General features: G+C 33.9%; 1 protein-coding gene across 1 annotated transcript in view; it reads right to left on the reverse strand.

Annotated features, from left to right (window-relative positions):
- The window catches only part of SGCZ (sarcoglycan, zeta), a 130297-nt gene that overhangs the window by 22158 nt on the left and 90922 nt on the right, over nucleotides 1-17217 (reverse strand). Inside the window, exon 5 of the mRNA XM_009698639.1 lies at nucleotides 4484-4556. Coding sequence (XP_009696941.1) covers nucleotides 4484-4556 — 73 coding nt within the window. The remainder of the gene's footprint in view (nucleotides 1-4483; nucleotides 4557-17217) is intronic.

Consider the following 17217-nt stretch of genomic DNA (forward strand, 5'->3'; position numbering starts at 1 on the left):
ATATATATGAAAAAAAGAAGCTTGACTTTTGGCAATTTTTCAAATTTTTACTACACTCATCTCTATTTTTGTATGAACATGTAAGTTTTAAAAAAAAATAATATTTTCAACAGCTAGGGATAAGACTAAGCAAACAAGTTTCTGTCAACACACGTGCCCAAACACTGAGATAACTATTTAAACACCAAACACAAATTCTGAAAATGTAAATACTAAATATTTCCACTATATTAAAAAAGAATACTGAGAAAGTACCTAGAACCTGACATCATTAAAAAAGCATAGGAAGGAAGCTGGTTTTTTTCACTCTACTGCATCTTCTCCCTTTTGATGAGGTTTGGTTTATTATTTCATTTCTGGGTAAAACAGATGAACAGAGTCCCAGTGTTTTTGTTACTCTCACCCTGCTCAGATGACTAATAAGTTAATGTCATAATTCCTTTCTGATGCCTATTCTCACTCCAGGCTTTTTATAGAATAGATCTTTTGCCCTAATGGTAAACCAGCCCATAAATGCCACAAAAGATGGCTCTTACCAACCATCAGGCAACTCTGAATGAAACAGAACTCTTGTGCAAGATCTGTGTATTTTTAATTCTTATCAGAGGTAAAGTAGGATCCCACTAGCTTGGGTGGTTCCTTGCTTCTTCATCAATTTTCATCTCATTATGCCCAGCACTAGCATGCAGCATTAGCTGATAGTCAATGGTATGTGAGGCTTAACAGAGAAGAGAAAAAAACATATTAAATTTGATCTTGCAGTTATCCCCAGAGAACAACAACAAATTAATTTACCCCCTTATTAAGGAAGTTATTGAGGGCAGTTATCTGCATTTAACTACTGTTTGTCTCTTTTGTGCATGGATATTACCTATTAGTGCACCATGTTTTAATGCACTATTAGCTCAAACCCAATATTTGGGGACCTATTATATTGGCAGTTTAGTTTTCCTAACTGTGTTCCTGTGAGAAAAAGTAGCAAGAGAAATATGAAGATTAAATTATTAAGATATAATTCTTTTTTCTGATTCTAAGGCATGATTCTTTTTTGCTGCTTATCCCAGCTAATGAAAGTCAGATTTAATTAGTTTTGGGGATTTGACACAAAAAGGGTTTACCAGCTTTCACAAAGGATTGTAGAAAAATATTTTCTGAAAGAAAACCTCACTAGCTATTATTTGAAAATGTAAGACAGAAGAAAGATGTGACCAAAGTGGTTGGGCACATAGGAAAGAATTCTTTTAAATCTCAACTGAATTTTATTTTTACACAATACATTTTTAATAGCAAATATTACAGATGTTTCTTTGTCTGAAGACCTCAAAATCTGTCTACAGAACAAAGAGTGGCTGAGGCAAAGTTTAGATATGTGAAGCTAATATGAATCTGACTTTTTTCTTTTGCCTTCCTGTCCAGAATAGATTGAGCTAAAATCCCAGGACATTTGGGGCAAACACTATGAGCCTTGTGGGTATCAAAATCTTAGTGCAGATTGCAGATTTTATAGTTCAGTTTCATTCCCAGTAATCAAGGTGGTCAGAACTCCATTTTTTAAATCCAGTAGTGAATTGTTTTACATATCCAAGGTTATGAATAGTTTTCCAGCATCTTTTTTTTTTTTTGGGGGGGGGGGTTGGGGGGGGGGGGGGGGACCTGTTTAAATATTATCTTGATGTCTGAGCTATACTACTTGACCACAAATACATATTCCAACACGAAAAATATGGGATCATTTCTATTGTAATTAACAATCTAATGTAAATTCTTTTATCTTTCAGCACTGTATACAAGTATTCTCATAGCCTAATATATTTGTATTTATTTTGCAACTTGTTGTAAAACTGCAATCATCTGTGTCCACTGAAAAAATGAACTTTAATGTCAACTCAGCAAACTCTCTACTCTCCCTGTTAATTTCAAAAGTCCCAAGGCACAGGGATGTGGCATCCAGAAAAATACTGTACATCATTTTAGGACTGCCAGTATGGTCTACTGGACACTTTGGCTAAGTTTATACTAAAATGTTAAAAAGTGCTGGGACCCAGGCCAGACCACTAGAACTCAATCATCTATACAGCTAAATAGTCACTCGCATATTTGAGAGTCAGTTACGACTCTCCCCAAACAATTTGCAGGCACTATTTGCAGGGCAGCATGAGTCAAAGACCATACCCACTTGGCATTTAGGATGCAATTATTCTGGTTTAGAGGACAAAATTATTTTACGATATCAATGTAGTTGTATCAGTTGGACCTGAGGCCAGAAAATGGGTTCTGGTATGGTTTTGTTTCTGTGACAGAGGTAGCTTCTGAGGCCACAGGGAAATGCCATATTAGGATTGGTGACCTATTTGTTTGGGTGTATTTGGCAAACAATCATCTAAATGATAAATCACCTCTTTCTGACAACATTTTTTAAATTAGCAAAAAAAAAGCCGATTTATTTTTTGGCAAAATGAACGCAGAGCTTGAACTTAAAAACAAACAAACAAAAAAACCCCATAGTTTGTTTTGTTTTTTTAAAATAATTTGAAATAAGATTAAAAGGCATATGGCAACTGGAATTTTGAAGTTCTTTCAAGCTACAAGGTTAATAAGGGTCTGCAGTTACCTTCCAGAAAGATTCATGCCAAAAGCCAAGAAATCTCTGTCCTAATAGTAATTATCATAATTTTAAAAAGATTAAAATGACTTGAGAGTTTTAATAAAAGAGTATCACTGATTCCTAACTAATATATAGAAGTACATGTGTAGAAAAACCTGCAGGACACAATATAGACTGAACATACTAGGGATAAAATCACTTACACAGAAGGCAATGCTGCTTGACCAAACAGCAAGAGTTTCCATTTCATCAATTTTTTTAAGAAAAAGTTTGGGTTAAATTCATTATTAATGAGACAGCAGAAAGTTGAATGGAAAATTCACACTAATTGAACTCCATTTTGGAAAAATGAGCTGAAAGAATGGTGGAGTTGGAAAATATTAAGCAACAATGAGCATCATGGCAATGAATAAAACCAAAAGATAGGGGAGGTGAATGCCCAGCATGTAAGTTTCACAAGCAACATGAGGTGATTTTAACTGTAGTGAAATTAATCCTGAAGACACAGCTTTATCTGTTTTACCATACATTTGCACTCTGTTATTATTATTTAATTATTAGAAAGAAGTAGACAAAGCAGCGTCTGCACATTCTTTTGAGTAGAACAAATTCCACACTCTTACTCAAACTTTTAGGCCCCTGAAAAAATAGAAGCTTGTTATGTTTCCACTTTGATTTCTGCTGAACTGCCTTTGATTAGAGACCATACCACCTTGGTGGTTATCGCTAATAAGCGCCTTTACAACTACTCTCAACAAAGGACTAACTGCAGTCTTGGCAGGGGATAGGGACTTTTAAGATAAAAATCTAAGGACTAGGATCCTCTGGAAGACCCCAAACCATTGTATTACCTTAAAAAGTTTAGTGTAAATAACCAAACAAAATCATTTACTTCTTACACCCCACATGCAATGGTCAGACTTGTCCACACGGACAGCTTCTTGTACATGATTTCTGCAACATCATTACTGGTCAGTGATCCTAAATGCCTTTGCAAATATAGGGAAGGGCATTTACCAATGCTTTTCTGTAGTAATTCATTGTAAACACTGCTGGGCAAGTAAATTGATAGATACATAATGTTTAGGAATCATAGTAGAATTGAATCAAAATCTATACTGTTTCTCAACAGTTCTGCTGAGAGAAACAAGGAAGGATATTTGATTTTCTGTGATTGTCATGTATCCTCATTGGTCATTCATATAAATTACAGATTAGCATTTAGTGGTGCATATACATACACTTCAAGAAAAAGCTTTCACTATGAACCTTTTTAAATTTTCTCTTTCTCAGTCTACAGATGCTTTAGTAAGTTTTAGACTTATCTTTTACTATTCACTTATTTCTCCACTTTTGTGACTATGTACAGAAAACTTAGGATTTTTTACATTTACAGATGTAGCTTTACTCGGTAATGAATTTCTGAAGTGTGTGTGTGTTTAGTATTCAAAAACCCCAATAACCCAGAAACACAACTTGAAGAAAAAATCTGAGACTGTTTACTTCAACTTGACTTACATATTCTGTAACAGCTCATAAAAAAATCAGAATCTGGGTCTGATGTTATTAAACAGTACTGTACTCAATTGACCTTAAAAATGCCTGACTATTCCAGTCTCTGGGGAAAATATACTTCTCAAGGATTTTGGTACAGGAGGTAAGTCCTTATAAAAAGTCATGTATTTTACATTTTGTATGATAGAAATTTGTGGAGGGTTTTTTGACTAGTTAGAACAAATTGGAGTCTACCAGTGGTTTGGATATGTACAAGTCATTAAGTAGGCAATATATATTACTATACAGATATTTGCTTTTAATTAAGACTTAATTATTTTTGAGAACACTTGATTTTAAAACAACTTTTTGAACAACACCTACTTGAGGTCTTGGGAAGGCTCTGCTCTGATATGGGGTGTCTCCACAGAGTGCCCAAACACTGCCCCTTCCGTGCCTAAAATACATAAATAAAATACAGTACAATTACTTTGGAAAATAAAACCACATTGAAATGTATGACCACAAATTGACATTTTTAGAACAAAATATCTGATTGAATCCTTTATTAATAACTATCAATGTTTCTTCATATTTATGTTTGTATTTCTATTTCAAAATCTGGACCGACATCATGTGAAACTTTAGATTTCTGCTTATCAGTAGATGAATTTCACATACAAATCTGAAAACGTTTATAGATCCAAAATTTCAGCACTGACTTCCCTCAATGGTCATCTCAACGCTTTGGAGATGAATTGTTTTACAGATAAGGAAAAGTGTATAATAGGTTACTTTGACAAAAGCCCATTTTAGAAGTGTCTACTGTTTTTTGCAGGATGCCCATTTTAATTACTTAAATTGAGATGCCAAGCTTTCTAAAGTTTTGAAATAAGTCTAGCACCTGAAGTTGCTAGACTGAATCTCAATATCTGACAGCTTCAGAGTTCCCTTCCATCAGACCTTTCTCATTGAAAATTTTCATTCTCAAAGAAATTAAAGAGACTTGTCTGGAATGTCCTTTGGTTTTAGTGTTGGTAATGGATGCTCATGTATCTCCTACTGGGCACTTAAAATCAAGGCAAAGAAAATAAGCAACTATTTCCTAAAACTGAATTGATTCTCTATTGAATTTTAATTTCTCTAACTAGGTCCAAGTTGCATATGATAATTCCACATTTTGAATTGCATGACCAAGATTTTTCATCGAAAAATTCCCCAAAAAATAGGGTTCTGACAAATGTTCACTGAAATTATTTGAAAAAAAAAGACTAATATTTACACAATCCATTTTTAATTGCAATTATTTTTTAAGGAGAATGAAAAAATTAATAGATAGCTGATTACAGCAAGTTCTTTTTTTTAAAATAACAGAAAACTCAAGAAACTGACATAGTGAACAGCACTATAAAGTCAGTATTTCTCTTAACTCTCAGACACAAGGACTGAACACATAACAGTCATTTATACCACCCAATTTACATTCAATAGGTAGTGATAACCTACCTATTTTCTTAGGCATTCAAAAGTTTGTCGTCTTTTTTTTTTCCCCTGAACCCTATCATAATTTCTAGTTTTGTTTACTGATTTGTCCAATGCCTTTATTTTTGTCTTCCACTTACATAAACTTTAGCTTTTTTGTTTTTTAAACAATATCCATGTGCCTGTAAACGTTTACTTTTCTTCTCTGAAGATGGCGTACTGGGCACTATGTAATGAAAATAGCCTAGAACTACTGTGTGAAAGTCTTTCTAACCAACAACCGCTAGTAAAGGAGAAAGAACTGCACAAAACCATGTGCAATGCATTTACCTTCTATCACTAGAAATATGACCAAGGAAGGTGTCTGGCGTGATTACAGTTGATTACTAAATATTATGGGATTAATTGCTGTATTTCAACAACAGAAATTTTCTTCTGTTCTGAGCCTTGAATTCTGAGTAAACTTAAAAATATACCAACCACACCTTACAGTAGCTGTGTAAGAAGTGGTCAACAGAACAGAGGCACTACTTTAATTGTTACAACATTTTAAATACAATAAAGTATTTTCAATTATTTAAATATTTTATTTAAATATTTCACAAGTATTTTCAGAAATTTTGGCTGTGAATGGAGATAGATATTTAGATATTTTTGCAGTTAACCAATAATGTTTAGTAAACTGATCTCACCAGGATTTGAAAGCAGAATGAGTGTATGGAATTTACAGTGTGAAAGAAAAAATGTCCTGAGCAAGAAGACAAAAAAACGTAATTAAAAATTAAACTAAATTACTGTCAGAAAATCATTACTGTTAGTCATCTTCTAAACTCCACTTTCATTAAAAAAGACCAAAAAAACAAACAAACAGAAAAAAACCCCTTAATTGTAAAATGCTCTACTGGTATGAAGTGTCCAAGAAAGGAAGAGTGGATTTCTGAGAGTAATGAAGTCCTACATTTCTATCTCTAGAAATCTATAAGCTTTACAAATATCTTGGCAAAGCACACTGAAAACAATTTCATTAAAACTGCTGCCTTGAAGATCTCACAAGAAAACAACCAAATCCATTTTCTATAACCAAACTTTGCTGAGTGTTATGGAGAACTACAGCAGGGAAAAAGCCAGCATATCTTTTTACCTAAAACTATTCACAGAGGTGCTGTGCAGAATCTGCTTTTTAAACCTGACATTGCCTCGCAATTCTGCTACCTTTAAGAGACAGGAATAGGATGCCTGTATAGCCAGAATTTCTGTCACTCAAAATAAATCTCACCTCCACCTATAATGGCGCACAAGAAATTCTACAGGAGCTGAATATCAGAAATGAAAGAGTACCAGATCCTGTTCACCTTTTCCATCAGCAAAATTAAATACTTTCAAGGTCAAGGAATTTTTGCATTTTTGAAGGTGGCAATGAGATATGAAGTTGTAAATAACTGAGCAGGATGCCAGTCTTTACTTATGAGAAGACCACAGCTGTAATATTTGGAAGAGCAGAATTAATGCAAAGATGTATAAAACATCACTGTAGAATGGGTCAGACACTAAATCAATCAGAAGTGCCAAAGATAATATTAGGCAAAGACTGATAACAAAAGATAAATGACAGCTGGTTCTAAGCCAGTATTAGTATTACCTCACTTTCAGCAGCATTTGTTTAAAGGTAAAAAGGTGTTTCTCCCCTAAAAAAATAGAAGTTTGGAAAGAAAGACCAAGTTCGTCCAAGCAGACTGAAAATCCAGGCAGGTAGAATTAAGGATAAACTGATATAAGTAAATAAAATATAATTAAAACTCAAAACAAGCCAAACATATTCCTTTTGCTATTTGAAGATATAATCCCACATATGTTTTTTTCTTCTCATACGGCATCAAAAGTAAAAGTATAACAGTTCTTGTGGTAAATGCTTTATCTTCAAAGAATATATTATCGACAAGTTCAAGAATATCTCCAATTCCTTTTTATTTTATACTGGAAGAAAAGCAGGCACTTACAATTACCTTGTTTTTAGTAAGAAAGATCAGCCAGCCAGAATTTACTGACATGTTTCCAGCAGTTAAACAGCAGGATCAAGAAAAATGGAAAGGGATTGTACGGCAAATAAAAGACATGGATCAGCATTACCTAAAAATACAGAAGAAAAACTATAGGAAGGTATTATTTATTTTTTTAATTTACTATATGTAAATCTATAGTGCTTTGATGCGAAGTTAGATCATGTAGTTCAGTACTGCTTAGGAAATGGCGTTACAAACATACCTTTCTATGAATAATAAATATAACAATATAAATCAAGATTCAAAGTGAAAAGCATGGGTTTTTTAATGAAAGAAATATACTTTAGGTATTTAATAATTTGCAATGTTAAACCACTCATTTTTTACAGAAATAAAACAAGGATTTATTAACTGTATTTCCTGACTTACAGAATCATAACCAAGACCTACTTTGAGATGAGTGGAATTCTAAAGAGATGAATGAATACAAAAAAAGAATAAAAAGAAAAGACTTGAACCTTCAAGCACTTTCAAGTACAGCTGAAAAGGAAGTAGTCAGGGAACTGAATTCAAAGGAACATGAGTTAGAATAGATAGCTATAAAAAGCGAAACTTTCAGAGGAAATAAAGTAGCAAGGGCACAGAGTATGTGCAAAGGATGTAAAATCAAAACTGTAAGTGTAACTGAATAAAATTACTCCCACCCCCAGCTTCCAGTGGAAGAGAATGAGTTAAGTAAAGACTTCGCCGAGAAAGAAGCACCTGTGAAAGCAAACTACTGGTCAAAGAGTACCAGTCGCTATAGAGGTTGCTGGAGAAAACACAGTAAATAGCAGAGTCAGGCAAAAGGGCCAAAAGTCCAATTCTGTATTTATAGAGAAACCTCTTTATGTATAGCAGATTTATAAACACCAGACCTTTAAAATATACTTTTTTGACACAGAGTAGATCAAAGCGACCCTTTCGCTACAAGCAAAACTAGTCACACGTTCCTGTTGAAACTGAATATTCAGAATTCAGAGACCAGTGTAAACTATTAATTTCTGTTCAATTTACTGGTTCCTGAAATTCAGCCTCTGGGAAATGAAAAGTTTCATAAATACAATGGAAGTACAAGGTTGGTATTTGGTACTGGATTATATTTGCTTATGTTTGTGCATGCTGAGGAAGTTTTGTCATTTATTTGACCAGCAAATAATCCTTTTGTAATTTATGAGTTAGCTCACACAACAACACTGGTACCTTTCAGTGACTTAATAACAGACTAGCATGAAAAGACTGGCACCTGAGCATGCTGACTAGTAGAGCTAATTTTTTGTGAAAAGAATGCCAGCTGAAGAGTTGATGGGCCAAGAATCAAAAACTAATAAATTATTTTGCTGTGAAAAATGAGCCATATATTAGCATTATCCCACTCCTTCACATCATTCTTCTAAGCAAATCACCTCAAATGTGCCGACAATGGAATTGTGTAGCATTTCGATGTGTACAAATTACATAGCACTGCTGAATCTTACTGCCTTGATCTTTCTCTAGGTTTTTCAGAAATGTCAAGTAACAATATGACGAAGTATTAAGATTATGCAAATATTAGACTGTAATGCCAATTTATCCTCTGAGTTAGAGAGTTTAAAGAAGAGTTTGTAAAATATTTATCATTTTTGAAGCTGGCAATTTTACTCGTTGCAAACTCATTATGAAGTTAAAGTATCCACAGGTTTCACAGAGAAATATGAATAATTAATCAAGATTGCTTTACCATTGAAGAGACCTTGAAAACATAGACTTTATGTTCTAAAAGTTTAATTGCAATTAAAAAAATAATTAGTAGTTCTTTTACCATGTGTACATAGCTAAAATTTAAAAGTGCCTTTGCGAGATTAGATAGCTGTTGTTCAACACTCAGACCTTGGAAAAAAAAAGTTGCTTCTTTTATAAAAGCTCAGTTATAATTTATCTTGGGCTGATTAGCAACCCAAAGGACTCAGAATGCAGCTTCTGGACCACATGTTGATTCTGCAGCTCTTCAAGACTTTCAATTTTAATAAATGGCTTGAAATGTAATTTAGCTAGGTACTTGTATTAAAAAAACATGATGCAACTGGATCATAACTATACATAACTATAAGTAGATTACTTGTAGTAAGTAAGCAGGTTATTCTATGAAAACACGATTGGCATGATTGTTGGGATTTCAATCTTGCGGACTCCCTCAGCAGCAAAACTGACTAATGCTAAATAGTGAAGGTTTCAGGTACAACGCTGATGTGGCTATACTGGAGGTGTGTTATATGTAGGAAGCTGTAGTATGGCCTGACTAGATGCAGCTGTTCACTTGTAAACTAAATCATGAGCATCGAAGTCTTGAAAGGTAAGCTGTTATTAAAAAGTAAGTTCTAAAATGAATGATTTAGATTCATTACTCAAGGCCCTTGACCATGACTAATGTTCGAGACATATTTTCTGTATGGCAGCCTTACTAAAGCATTACTTCTACTGAGCGTTTCATTTAGATAAGAAGAATGAGTTACCCAATAAATTAAATTTCAGCATCTTTAGTGTGATAAATTTCGATCAAAGCAAATTGCAACTCCAGGAAATACTTGCAAAATTGCAATGGTCAGTATTTATCTTCTTAAATATCATCTTAACTTCTATTGAGTACAAACATTTGAAATATTGCTTCCTAATGGTGGGCAGTTAAGACACCTCGTGATGCAAAGGAAACTGGATTATCCCTACGTGTTCGGTTGCTCATCTACATAATTGTTTGAAGGATAACATTCAAAAATGTGTTTGGCCGCCACTTGGTTTACTCTGCTGAAAAAGTGAATCTATTTGAATAAAATTTGGGCTGAGCATAGTAGCAAAATAATTCAATTAATAATTGGAAATGGCAATTCTAAATGCTACTTCTAGGATGAAAAGAGTTAATATATTTAAATGAAACTGCTGAGAAGGCACACTAAAATTGAATATTTCTTCAAAACATGAATATAATTGAAAAATAGATAGAGGTTTACAAAAAACAAGTTTTTTAAAAATAGTAATTTTCATAACATCTTTTACTTTTTCCCCTATGATGTATGACAGATGGAGATACACATGACAATAAAAATTATTAACTACAACCATTTTCTGCTTGAATTGCTACAGTCTCCTTGAAAAATTACAACAGCTAGATATATCAGTAGATTTAAAGCTTACATTTAAATTTCACAGTAAATAATTCCTAAAAAAAAAAGTCATCTCTTTTCCTAGATATATATGATACTCTGGATTTGCATTTTTCTTAAAATGGTGTAAATGATTCTGGGTTCACAACAGTGGAACACAGAGCAAAAATTGTTGTTGTCTACACTCAAAAAAATTAATTTTCATGGGATTTTTTTTTGTATTTAATAGATCAAAAAGACTGTATTTTCACTTTGTTGTAGAAGATGACCCTAGGATTTGGAACACTCAGGCTTATGCTGTAATGAATAGTTAATCATTTGCAAAATAAAATTGCTGTTTCCTTGATGAAAAATGAATGAATCAATGAGTGAGAAGACTGTTAAACTATAGTCAACAGCTTCATAACCAGAGGACTCACCTGGGATGTAAAAGAATGGGAAATGAACTTGGATATCCTGACTACAAAATGAAGGCTTTAACTTCAAGGCTAATTAAATTACCTTATAATTTTATCTTGATTTTTACTAAAAGTAAAGTGTCATGTACTTTTACATAATGCTATGGAAAAATGTTAGAATTCAAAGGGAGAAAAATGTGAGAATGATAGAATTGTTTCTCACCTAGTTTGAAGAACAATCAGCAATAATTTTGCATTTGGAAGCTTTCTGAAAATTCTATAATGTACTGTTGCCTACCTACAAAACCTAGCCAGGAATGTCTCTTCAATTTGCTTCAAGAAGCTCTAACCCAAAAGAATATATGATTAGCTTTTGATAAAAGAGAATGGCATTTGCCCTTCAGTTAAGATATTCCATAAATAAATGGTTTGATTTTGAAAAGTCCAAAGCTCAGAGGAATTTATCATGAGTTTCTCCATTAAGTCTAGACATCTCATTAGTTGCCTAAGTTAGGAGTACAGATTATTTATATTTTATCTATAGCTAAAAAAGAGAAATTGGCATCTCTAGAGGTTAGTTAACTACTGATACTGGGCTGAGACTAGAGCAACAATGTACACAACTTAAGCACCTTGAAGTTTTTGCCTTCAACATCTGCACAGCAGTTGACACACATGAATTTTACCTAAATTGGGAAATCTTGTTTGGAAATCTCACTTTAACTATATCAGCAGTCATCTAAGTTACCCTTAGCATTAAAACTGATTCATAGGGTGCCTTATATAGGTTTTAGTGGACAGTTCTTTATGGAATAGGTAAATGTGTATTTATTTCTTTTCTCTACTTTGCCATTACTGCAGTATACTGAAAAATTGTTATGATTATGTGATAATTACTGCTGCATTCTTACAATTTAGTAAATTGTTTTATTTACACAAAAGGAAGCCACAAAGCAGCAGGATTATTATCCAGATTTTTGAAAGAGCCGTACTATAGCATTTTTATTGTATAGGAATTAGCATGCCATTGATCAATCATAAACAAATATTTAGATAAGTGCATTTGTGCATCCTGTAGAGGGCACTAATACACATATAAAAAGCCCATCATATGCAAGTATATAGTATGTATTTTAAAAGTCACTGTAAAAGTGCCTTCAAATACTTTTAAATTCATGAAAAAATGAAAATGTAAATAGAATTTTCACATATATTTCTACAAGGCTGAAATGGAGATATACTGATATAACACATTTTGGTGCCTATTAGACCAAAATGAAACAAAAATGTTAGCATCTCCAATTATTGAAAGTAATTTATTTTTTTTTTTCCAGATATAAGAAATAAAACACAGCTATAATACCGGTTCCTTACACGGTTGTTAAAAAGTTTCCATTTGATATTACCACTAATTATCTTGAGTATCAACTATTATGACTGTCTTTTCATTCCTGCTATAAAAAAAAGCTCTTTATTTATGTTCTGGTTTTCTCTCTAGAAGTAAATTACACAGATGAATACAGCACATTCAAACCTGGCATTACTGCAATGCAAAAGGGCAAATGACTTAACTTAGATAAGTCTTTACTGCAGTTTTAAATGGAAATTCTGCAGCTGTGAGAGAGAGAGTGTGAATGTGCAACAGTAATTTTGTCACTTAATATTCTCACCTTCAAGTCAGCATAGCAGTGAAGCAAGCCTTTTAATTTAGCAACAAAATGGAAGCAGGTGTATTTCAAATCAGTTAACTGCAATGACTGTAAACCACCAATGGTCTTGTTAGCAAATGCGTGCCTGTGTGTGATCTGTATTAATCACAGGAAAGACAGCATATTTTCTGCAGGAAAGGACAAGACACTAAAGCATACTGCAATTCGCTAAAGTTGGCCAAAATACACATCTTTTGCCAAAGACTCAGATGTTTTTGCAGGCAAGAACCACAAGAGAATTGCCACATACTTTGCAGAGGCTGTGGGAAGAGGGTTTATGGCAGTAATTTACTGCTAGATCCACCACTCCATTTTCAAGATGGGACTGAGTTGGTCACAGAGTAATTTATCAGTGCCGGTCTCAATGCTCCCTTCTGTGTCACCAAGGAGCAGTATCAAGACTCAGATTACAACCACAATTCAGATTACCTAGCAAACCTTGTAACAGCCCAGCTCTGCTGTGAGTCTTGTAGCATAACCCCAGTCTAGTCTTTGCTCTTTTACTGTTTGTGAGTCAGGAGAGAATAAAAAAATCACACTGTCGTCAATGCTGCAATACACCTATCATAAATTCACAGTAAGAATTTTAAGGTTTAAGCACTTTTCATTGCCTTGCTACATACCAAGGCATATCTGGCTAAAATTAGCAAAGCAGGCTTTACTTCTGCATGAAAATTCAGTGTGGTCAGCTGTCAGAGAAACCTGTTGTTCACATCTTCTTAAACAACATTATGTTCAGGCACTTTCAGAACAGAATGCTGAACACCGGGCACCAGGATTGTCACGGCTAGGGAACAGAACATCGTACAATTTGACAGTCATCATGAAATCAGTTCTTTTGCTTTACCATTTTTAAGTTAAAACTACAGAAAGACTGTATTTCCTACGTCCAGCTATCAAGAAAAGGCCTTACCAGGTTCAGAGATAGGTTGAGACAAAAAACCTTTCTTGTTTTGCATTTTCTTCAGATCAACTCTTAAGAGGTATTTCCAGTTAACAAACAGTCATGATGCTTACCAGTCCAGCCTTTCAGCTTTCCCTGAAGGGAACCTTACTTGGAAAGACCTCTATTCTTATAGTCTTAAACCTTCCAAAGGAATTTATTTCTTTTAGATTCAATCTTCATTGTCCTTTAGTCTCCCTCTGGCTTCCAGACATCACTGTAAGTAATATGTTCTGTTTTTTTCAGCAGTATACTCCTTCTGCTCCTTTCCTTGTTTTGTACTAAAAGTTCCTGTTAATATTTATACTAATTTTTCACATTAATGCTTTGCCAAAATGAAATTGTTTTGAGTTACTGTTAGTTTTGCAGTCATGAAGGAAAAAAAAAAGTATTTTTATTAAAACTTCAAATTCAGAAACTCTAATTTGTCTTTTGCTTTCATCCTAAATCTATATATAAATCAGCGAGGCAAGGCCAAGAATGACAGTGAGAAGAAAAAAAATTGCAACTATGAAAATCCTGAAAACAGTCCTGACAGCTAAAACATGAAACAAACTTGTTGATAAATACTCTTTCTGCACCGTATGCTTTATCTATTGCGTTTTCTCTGCTCCACACTGAGAGTGTGAAAACAGTTTTAAAAAGTAGTCTATCATTTGGTAACTCTGCTAAGATAAAAATAGCAAAAATAATACAACTGGTTTGCCTGATATGAAAAAAAAAATTTTAAAAAAGTATTTCCCTTTGATGTTTAATGAGAAAAGACTTTCAGATGTAACTACCAATCTCACCTCATGCTTTTGACCATAAACCGGGAAAGCAATTTTTCAAGTGAACCCAGCATTCGGCTACCGCTGGTATTTTGCTTTGTTGATCTTGGATACATCTTGTGTCTTAGCATGATATCCAGGTACCTTGAAAGCTTTACGTGCTGCTTTATCTAGACCTTTGACCACCATCACATACTTGCTTTGCAGAAAGTGATGCAGAAAAAGGACATGAAAAAGCACTATTCCTTGTTACACTGTAAGTGGTGTAACCTATAGCACTTGCTGTCACTTCTATCATGCTTTATATATCAGATTGGTTTAGAATGATGATGACTTAAGGGCAAAATCTCCACTTGAGCTAAATGACATTTTGGCATTTGAAAAGGAATAAGGCTGCCTGGAAGAACTGAAAGGCATTTGTGTGTGCATGATCGTGTGTGTGTGTGTCAGTGTGTATGTGTGTGCTTAGATCTATTCTGTAGCAGTCTTTTTCTAGCATGCTCACAAAATATGTTTCAAATGTTTTACAAACCTGCTATCTAATAGCTTAAATGAAAACCAAGGTATTTGCTAAAGAACAGGTACAATAAAACTGAATTCTAATGCCTTCTAAGTAGGGACAGCTAGATAAATATGTCCCACTATACCTATTACTGATATTAGTGTTGACAGGATCAATACAAGTGTTCTTCATATATCAAAACAGTAAAACTTACGGTATGCATATTCACTTCAGTTTATCTATGAATGTAACATATACCATCAGGAAACATTGACATGTAGGTTTTAGTGTGGGCATGTCTCAACTATGGTACGACGACTTCTGAAAGGAGAGGTCTCTAGCTCCTTTACCTTGCTAAGCTCATTCATCCTGTCCCTTCTTGTAGTGAAGTGTGCTTATTCATGCAGCTTTCTCATCTTCCCCTCACTGTACAGAATCTTACTTAAAAGTGAAGCTGAAAATACATACTAAAAGTAACTAACTTCTAAAGCAGAAGTATGGGAAATACACTATGCAAAGAGGAACTGTACACAGAAGGAAATAAAGCACAAGAAAATGGTCCCTTTTTATGGCCAAACCCATATTCTTTTCATTTTCTCTCCAGTAAGATGAAAGTGTAGCTGTACAGTGTTATTTTAGAATGTCAGTGTGGTTAATCATGGACGCTTTAGTTTGCCAAGATATGATCAAAACTAGCCACATTTGTTGTGTGTTCTACCGTACATACAGTTCTAATGTCATTTTGTGAATTAATCCTGTGAAACAACAGTGTTTTGTAGTGTTGCTTTTTGTTTCAAAACACTGCAGTTTGGGACTAACTTTGCTCAGCATCATACCTAGGAATGCTCACCTCATCAAAGCATACAGTTTGGACCAGTATACTTGACTGTGACAGCATTTATTCCAACAGGAATCAAAAAGTCTTCATTCCTAGATTAGCACTGATCTCCTAGGTTTGGAATGGAATATCCCCAAACCCTGTACCTCAGCTCAAGTAAAACAAAAATAGTTAATAAGACCTGACAGGAGACCATGCAAAGAAAAAAAAATAAATTAATTGCACACTGTGTTATGCACAATTGTACAGTATGAAATAATAACGTAAACAAAAGAATAAAGATTTAACACTTTTGGAAAAAATAATAAAAATTAGAAATGACAGTCAATGAAACTAATGAGAATGACTTTTAGAAATGTACCAAGAATAAAGTATATGCTAGTGAAAGTAGACTAACTGAAAAGCAGAGAAGGAAAGTGAAAAGATGAATGTTCCCCAAGGAATTTAAAAATTAAATAGGAAGAGGTCCTTGCTAAATTATTTATAAATTAATAAATGGGGATGCTAATTAGCGCAGAAGGAAAACCAAGTGACTCAATAAAAGCTCAGCCATGGTCCAAGACCCTAAGAACTATTTATTACTCCAGTCTTGCAAAGTTCCTCACTGTATGCTTTAGCTGCGGTGGTACAACTCACAGGGTCAAAATTCAAGCACACATTTAAACGCTTCATAGAATTACTGCCAGAACGCTTAGCTATTGGCCTTGCAAATTCAAACCCAAAGGATAAGCAATGTAGCTCTGAAAAATGTAGAAGTGCTCAAACCAATGAGGCAACTAAATTGACAAACCATTGGTGAGAAAAATGTGTATTTTAACAATATATGTAATTCATAGCTGCTTTTAAAAAACTTTGGTGAACTTAAGCATCAATTTAGTTTATACATTCAGGGCTCATTCTTGCTCCTATACAATTAAAAGGCAAACCTTACCCCGATTTCAAGCTCCAGGTTACCAGTTCCAGTTGATAGGGGCTTGCAAGGATGGAGAAGCAGCATTGTCTGGTTTATATTTGCTCTCAGCAAATTTTGTATAGAATTAATTTACTGACAAGTATGTTTGCTATGACAAGGTTTTGAAAATGAGTATGGCAAAATAAATCTTGGCATTTTAATTACAAGTTTTGTACAAGCAACTAAATTCCAAGGATTTAGCTTATCGAATAATGAAAAAACATACTTCCAATGTCTGTCAAAAAAGCTTGGATTTAAAATCCTAACAAATCACAAAAATTAAAAGTTTAAGAAAGAGGTAAGAGAAAGAAACAAATCAATTCCTTAAAGAAGGAGACTAGCTGAGGT

This window comes from Cariama cristata, unplaced genomic scaffold (genome assembly GCF_000690535.1).
Source record: "Cariama cristata isolate BGI_N322 unplaced genomic scaffold, ASM69053v1 scaffold5084, whole genome shotgun sequence".
In the NCBI taxonomy this organism is placed as follows: domain Eukaryota; kingdom Metazoa; phylum Chordata; class Aves; order Cariamiformes; family Cariamidae; genus Cariama; species Cariama cristata.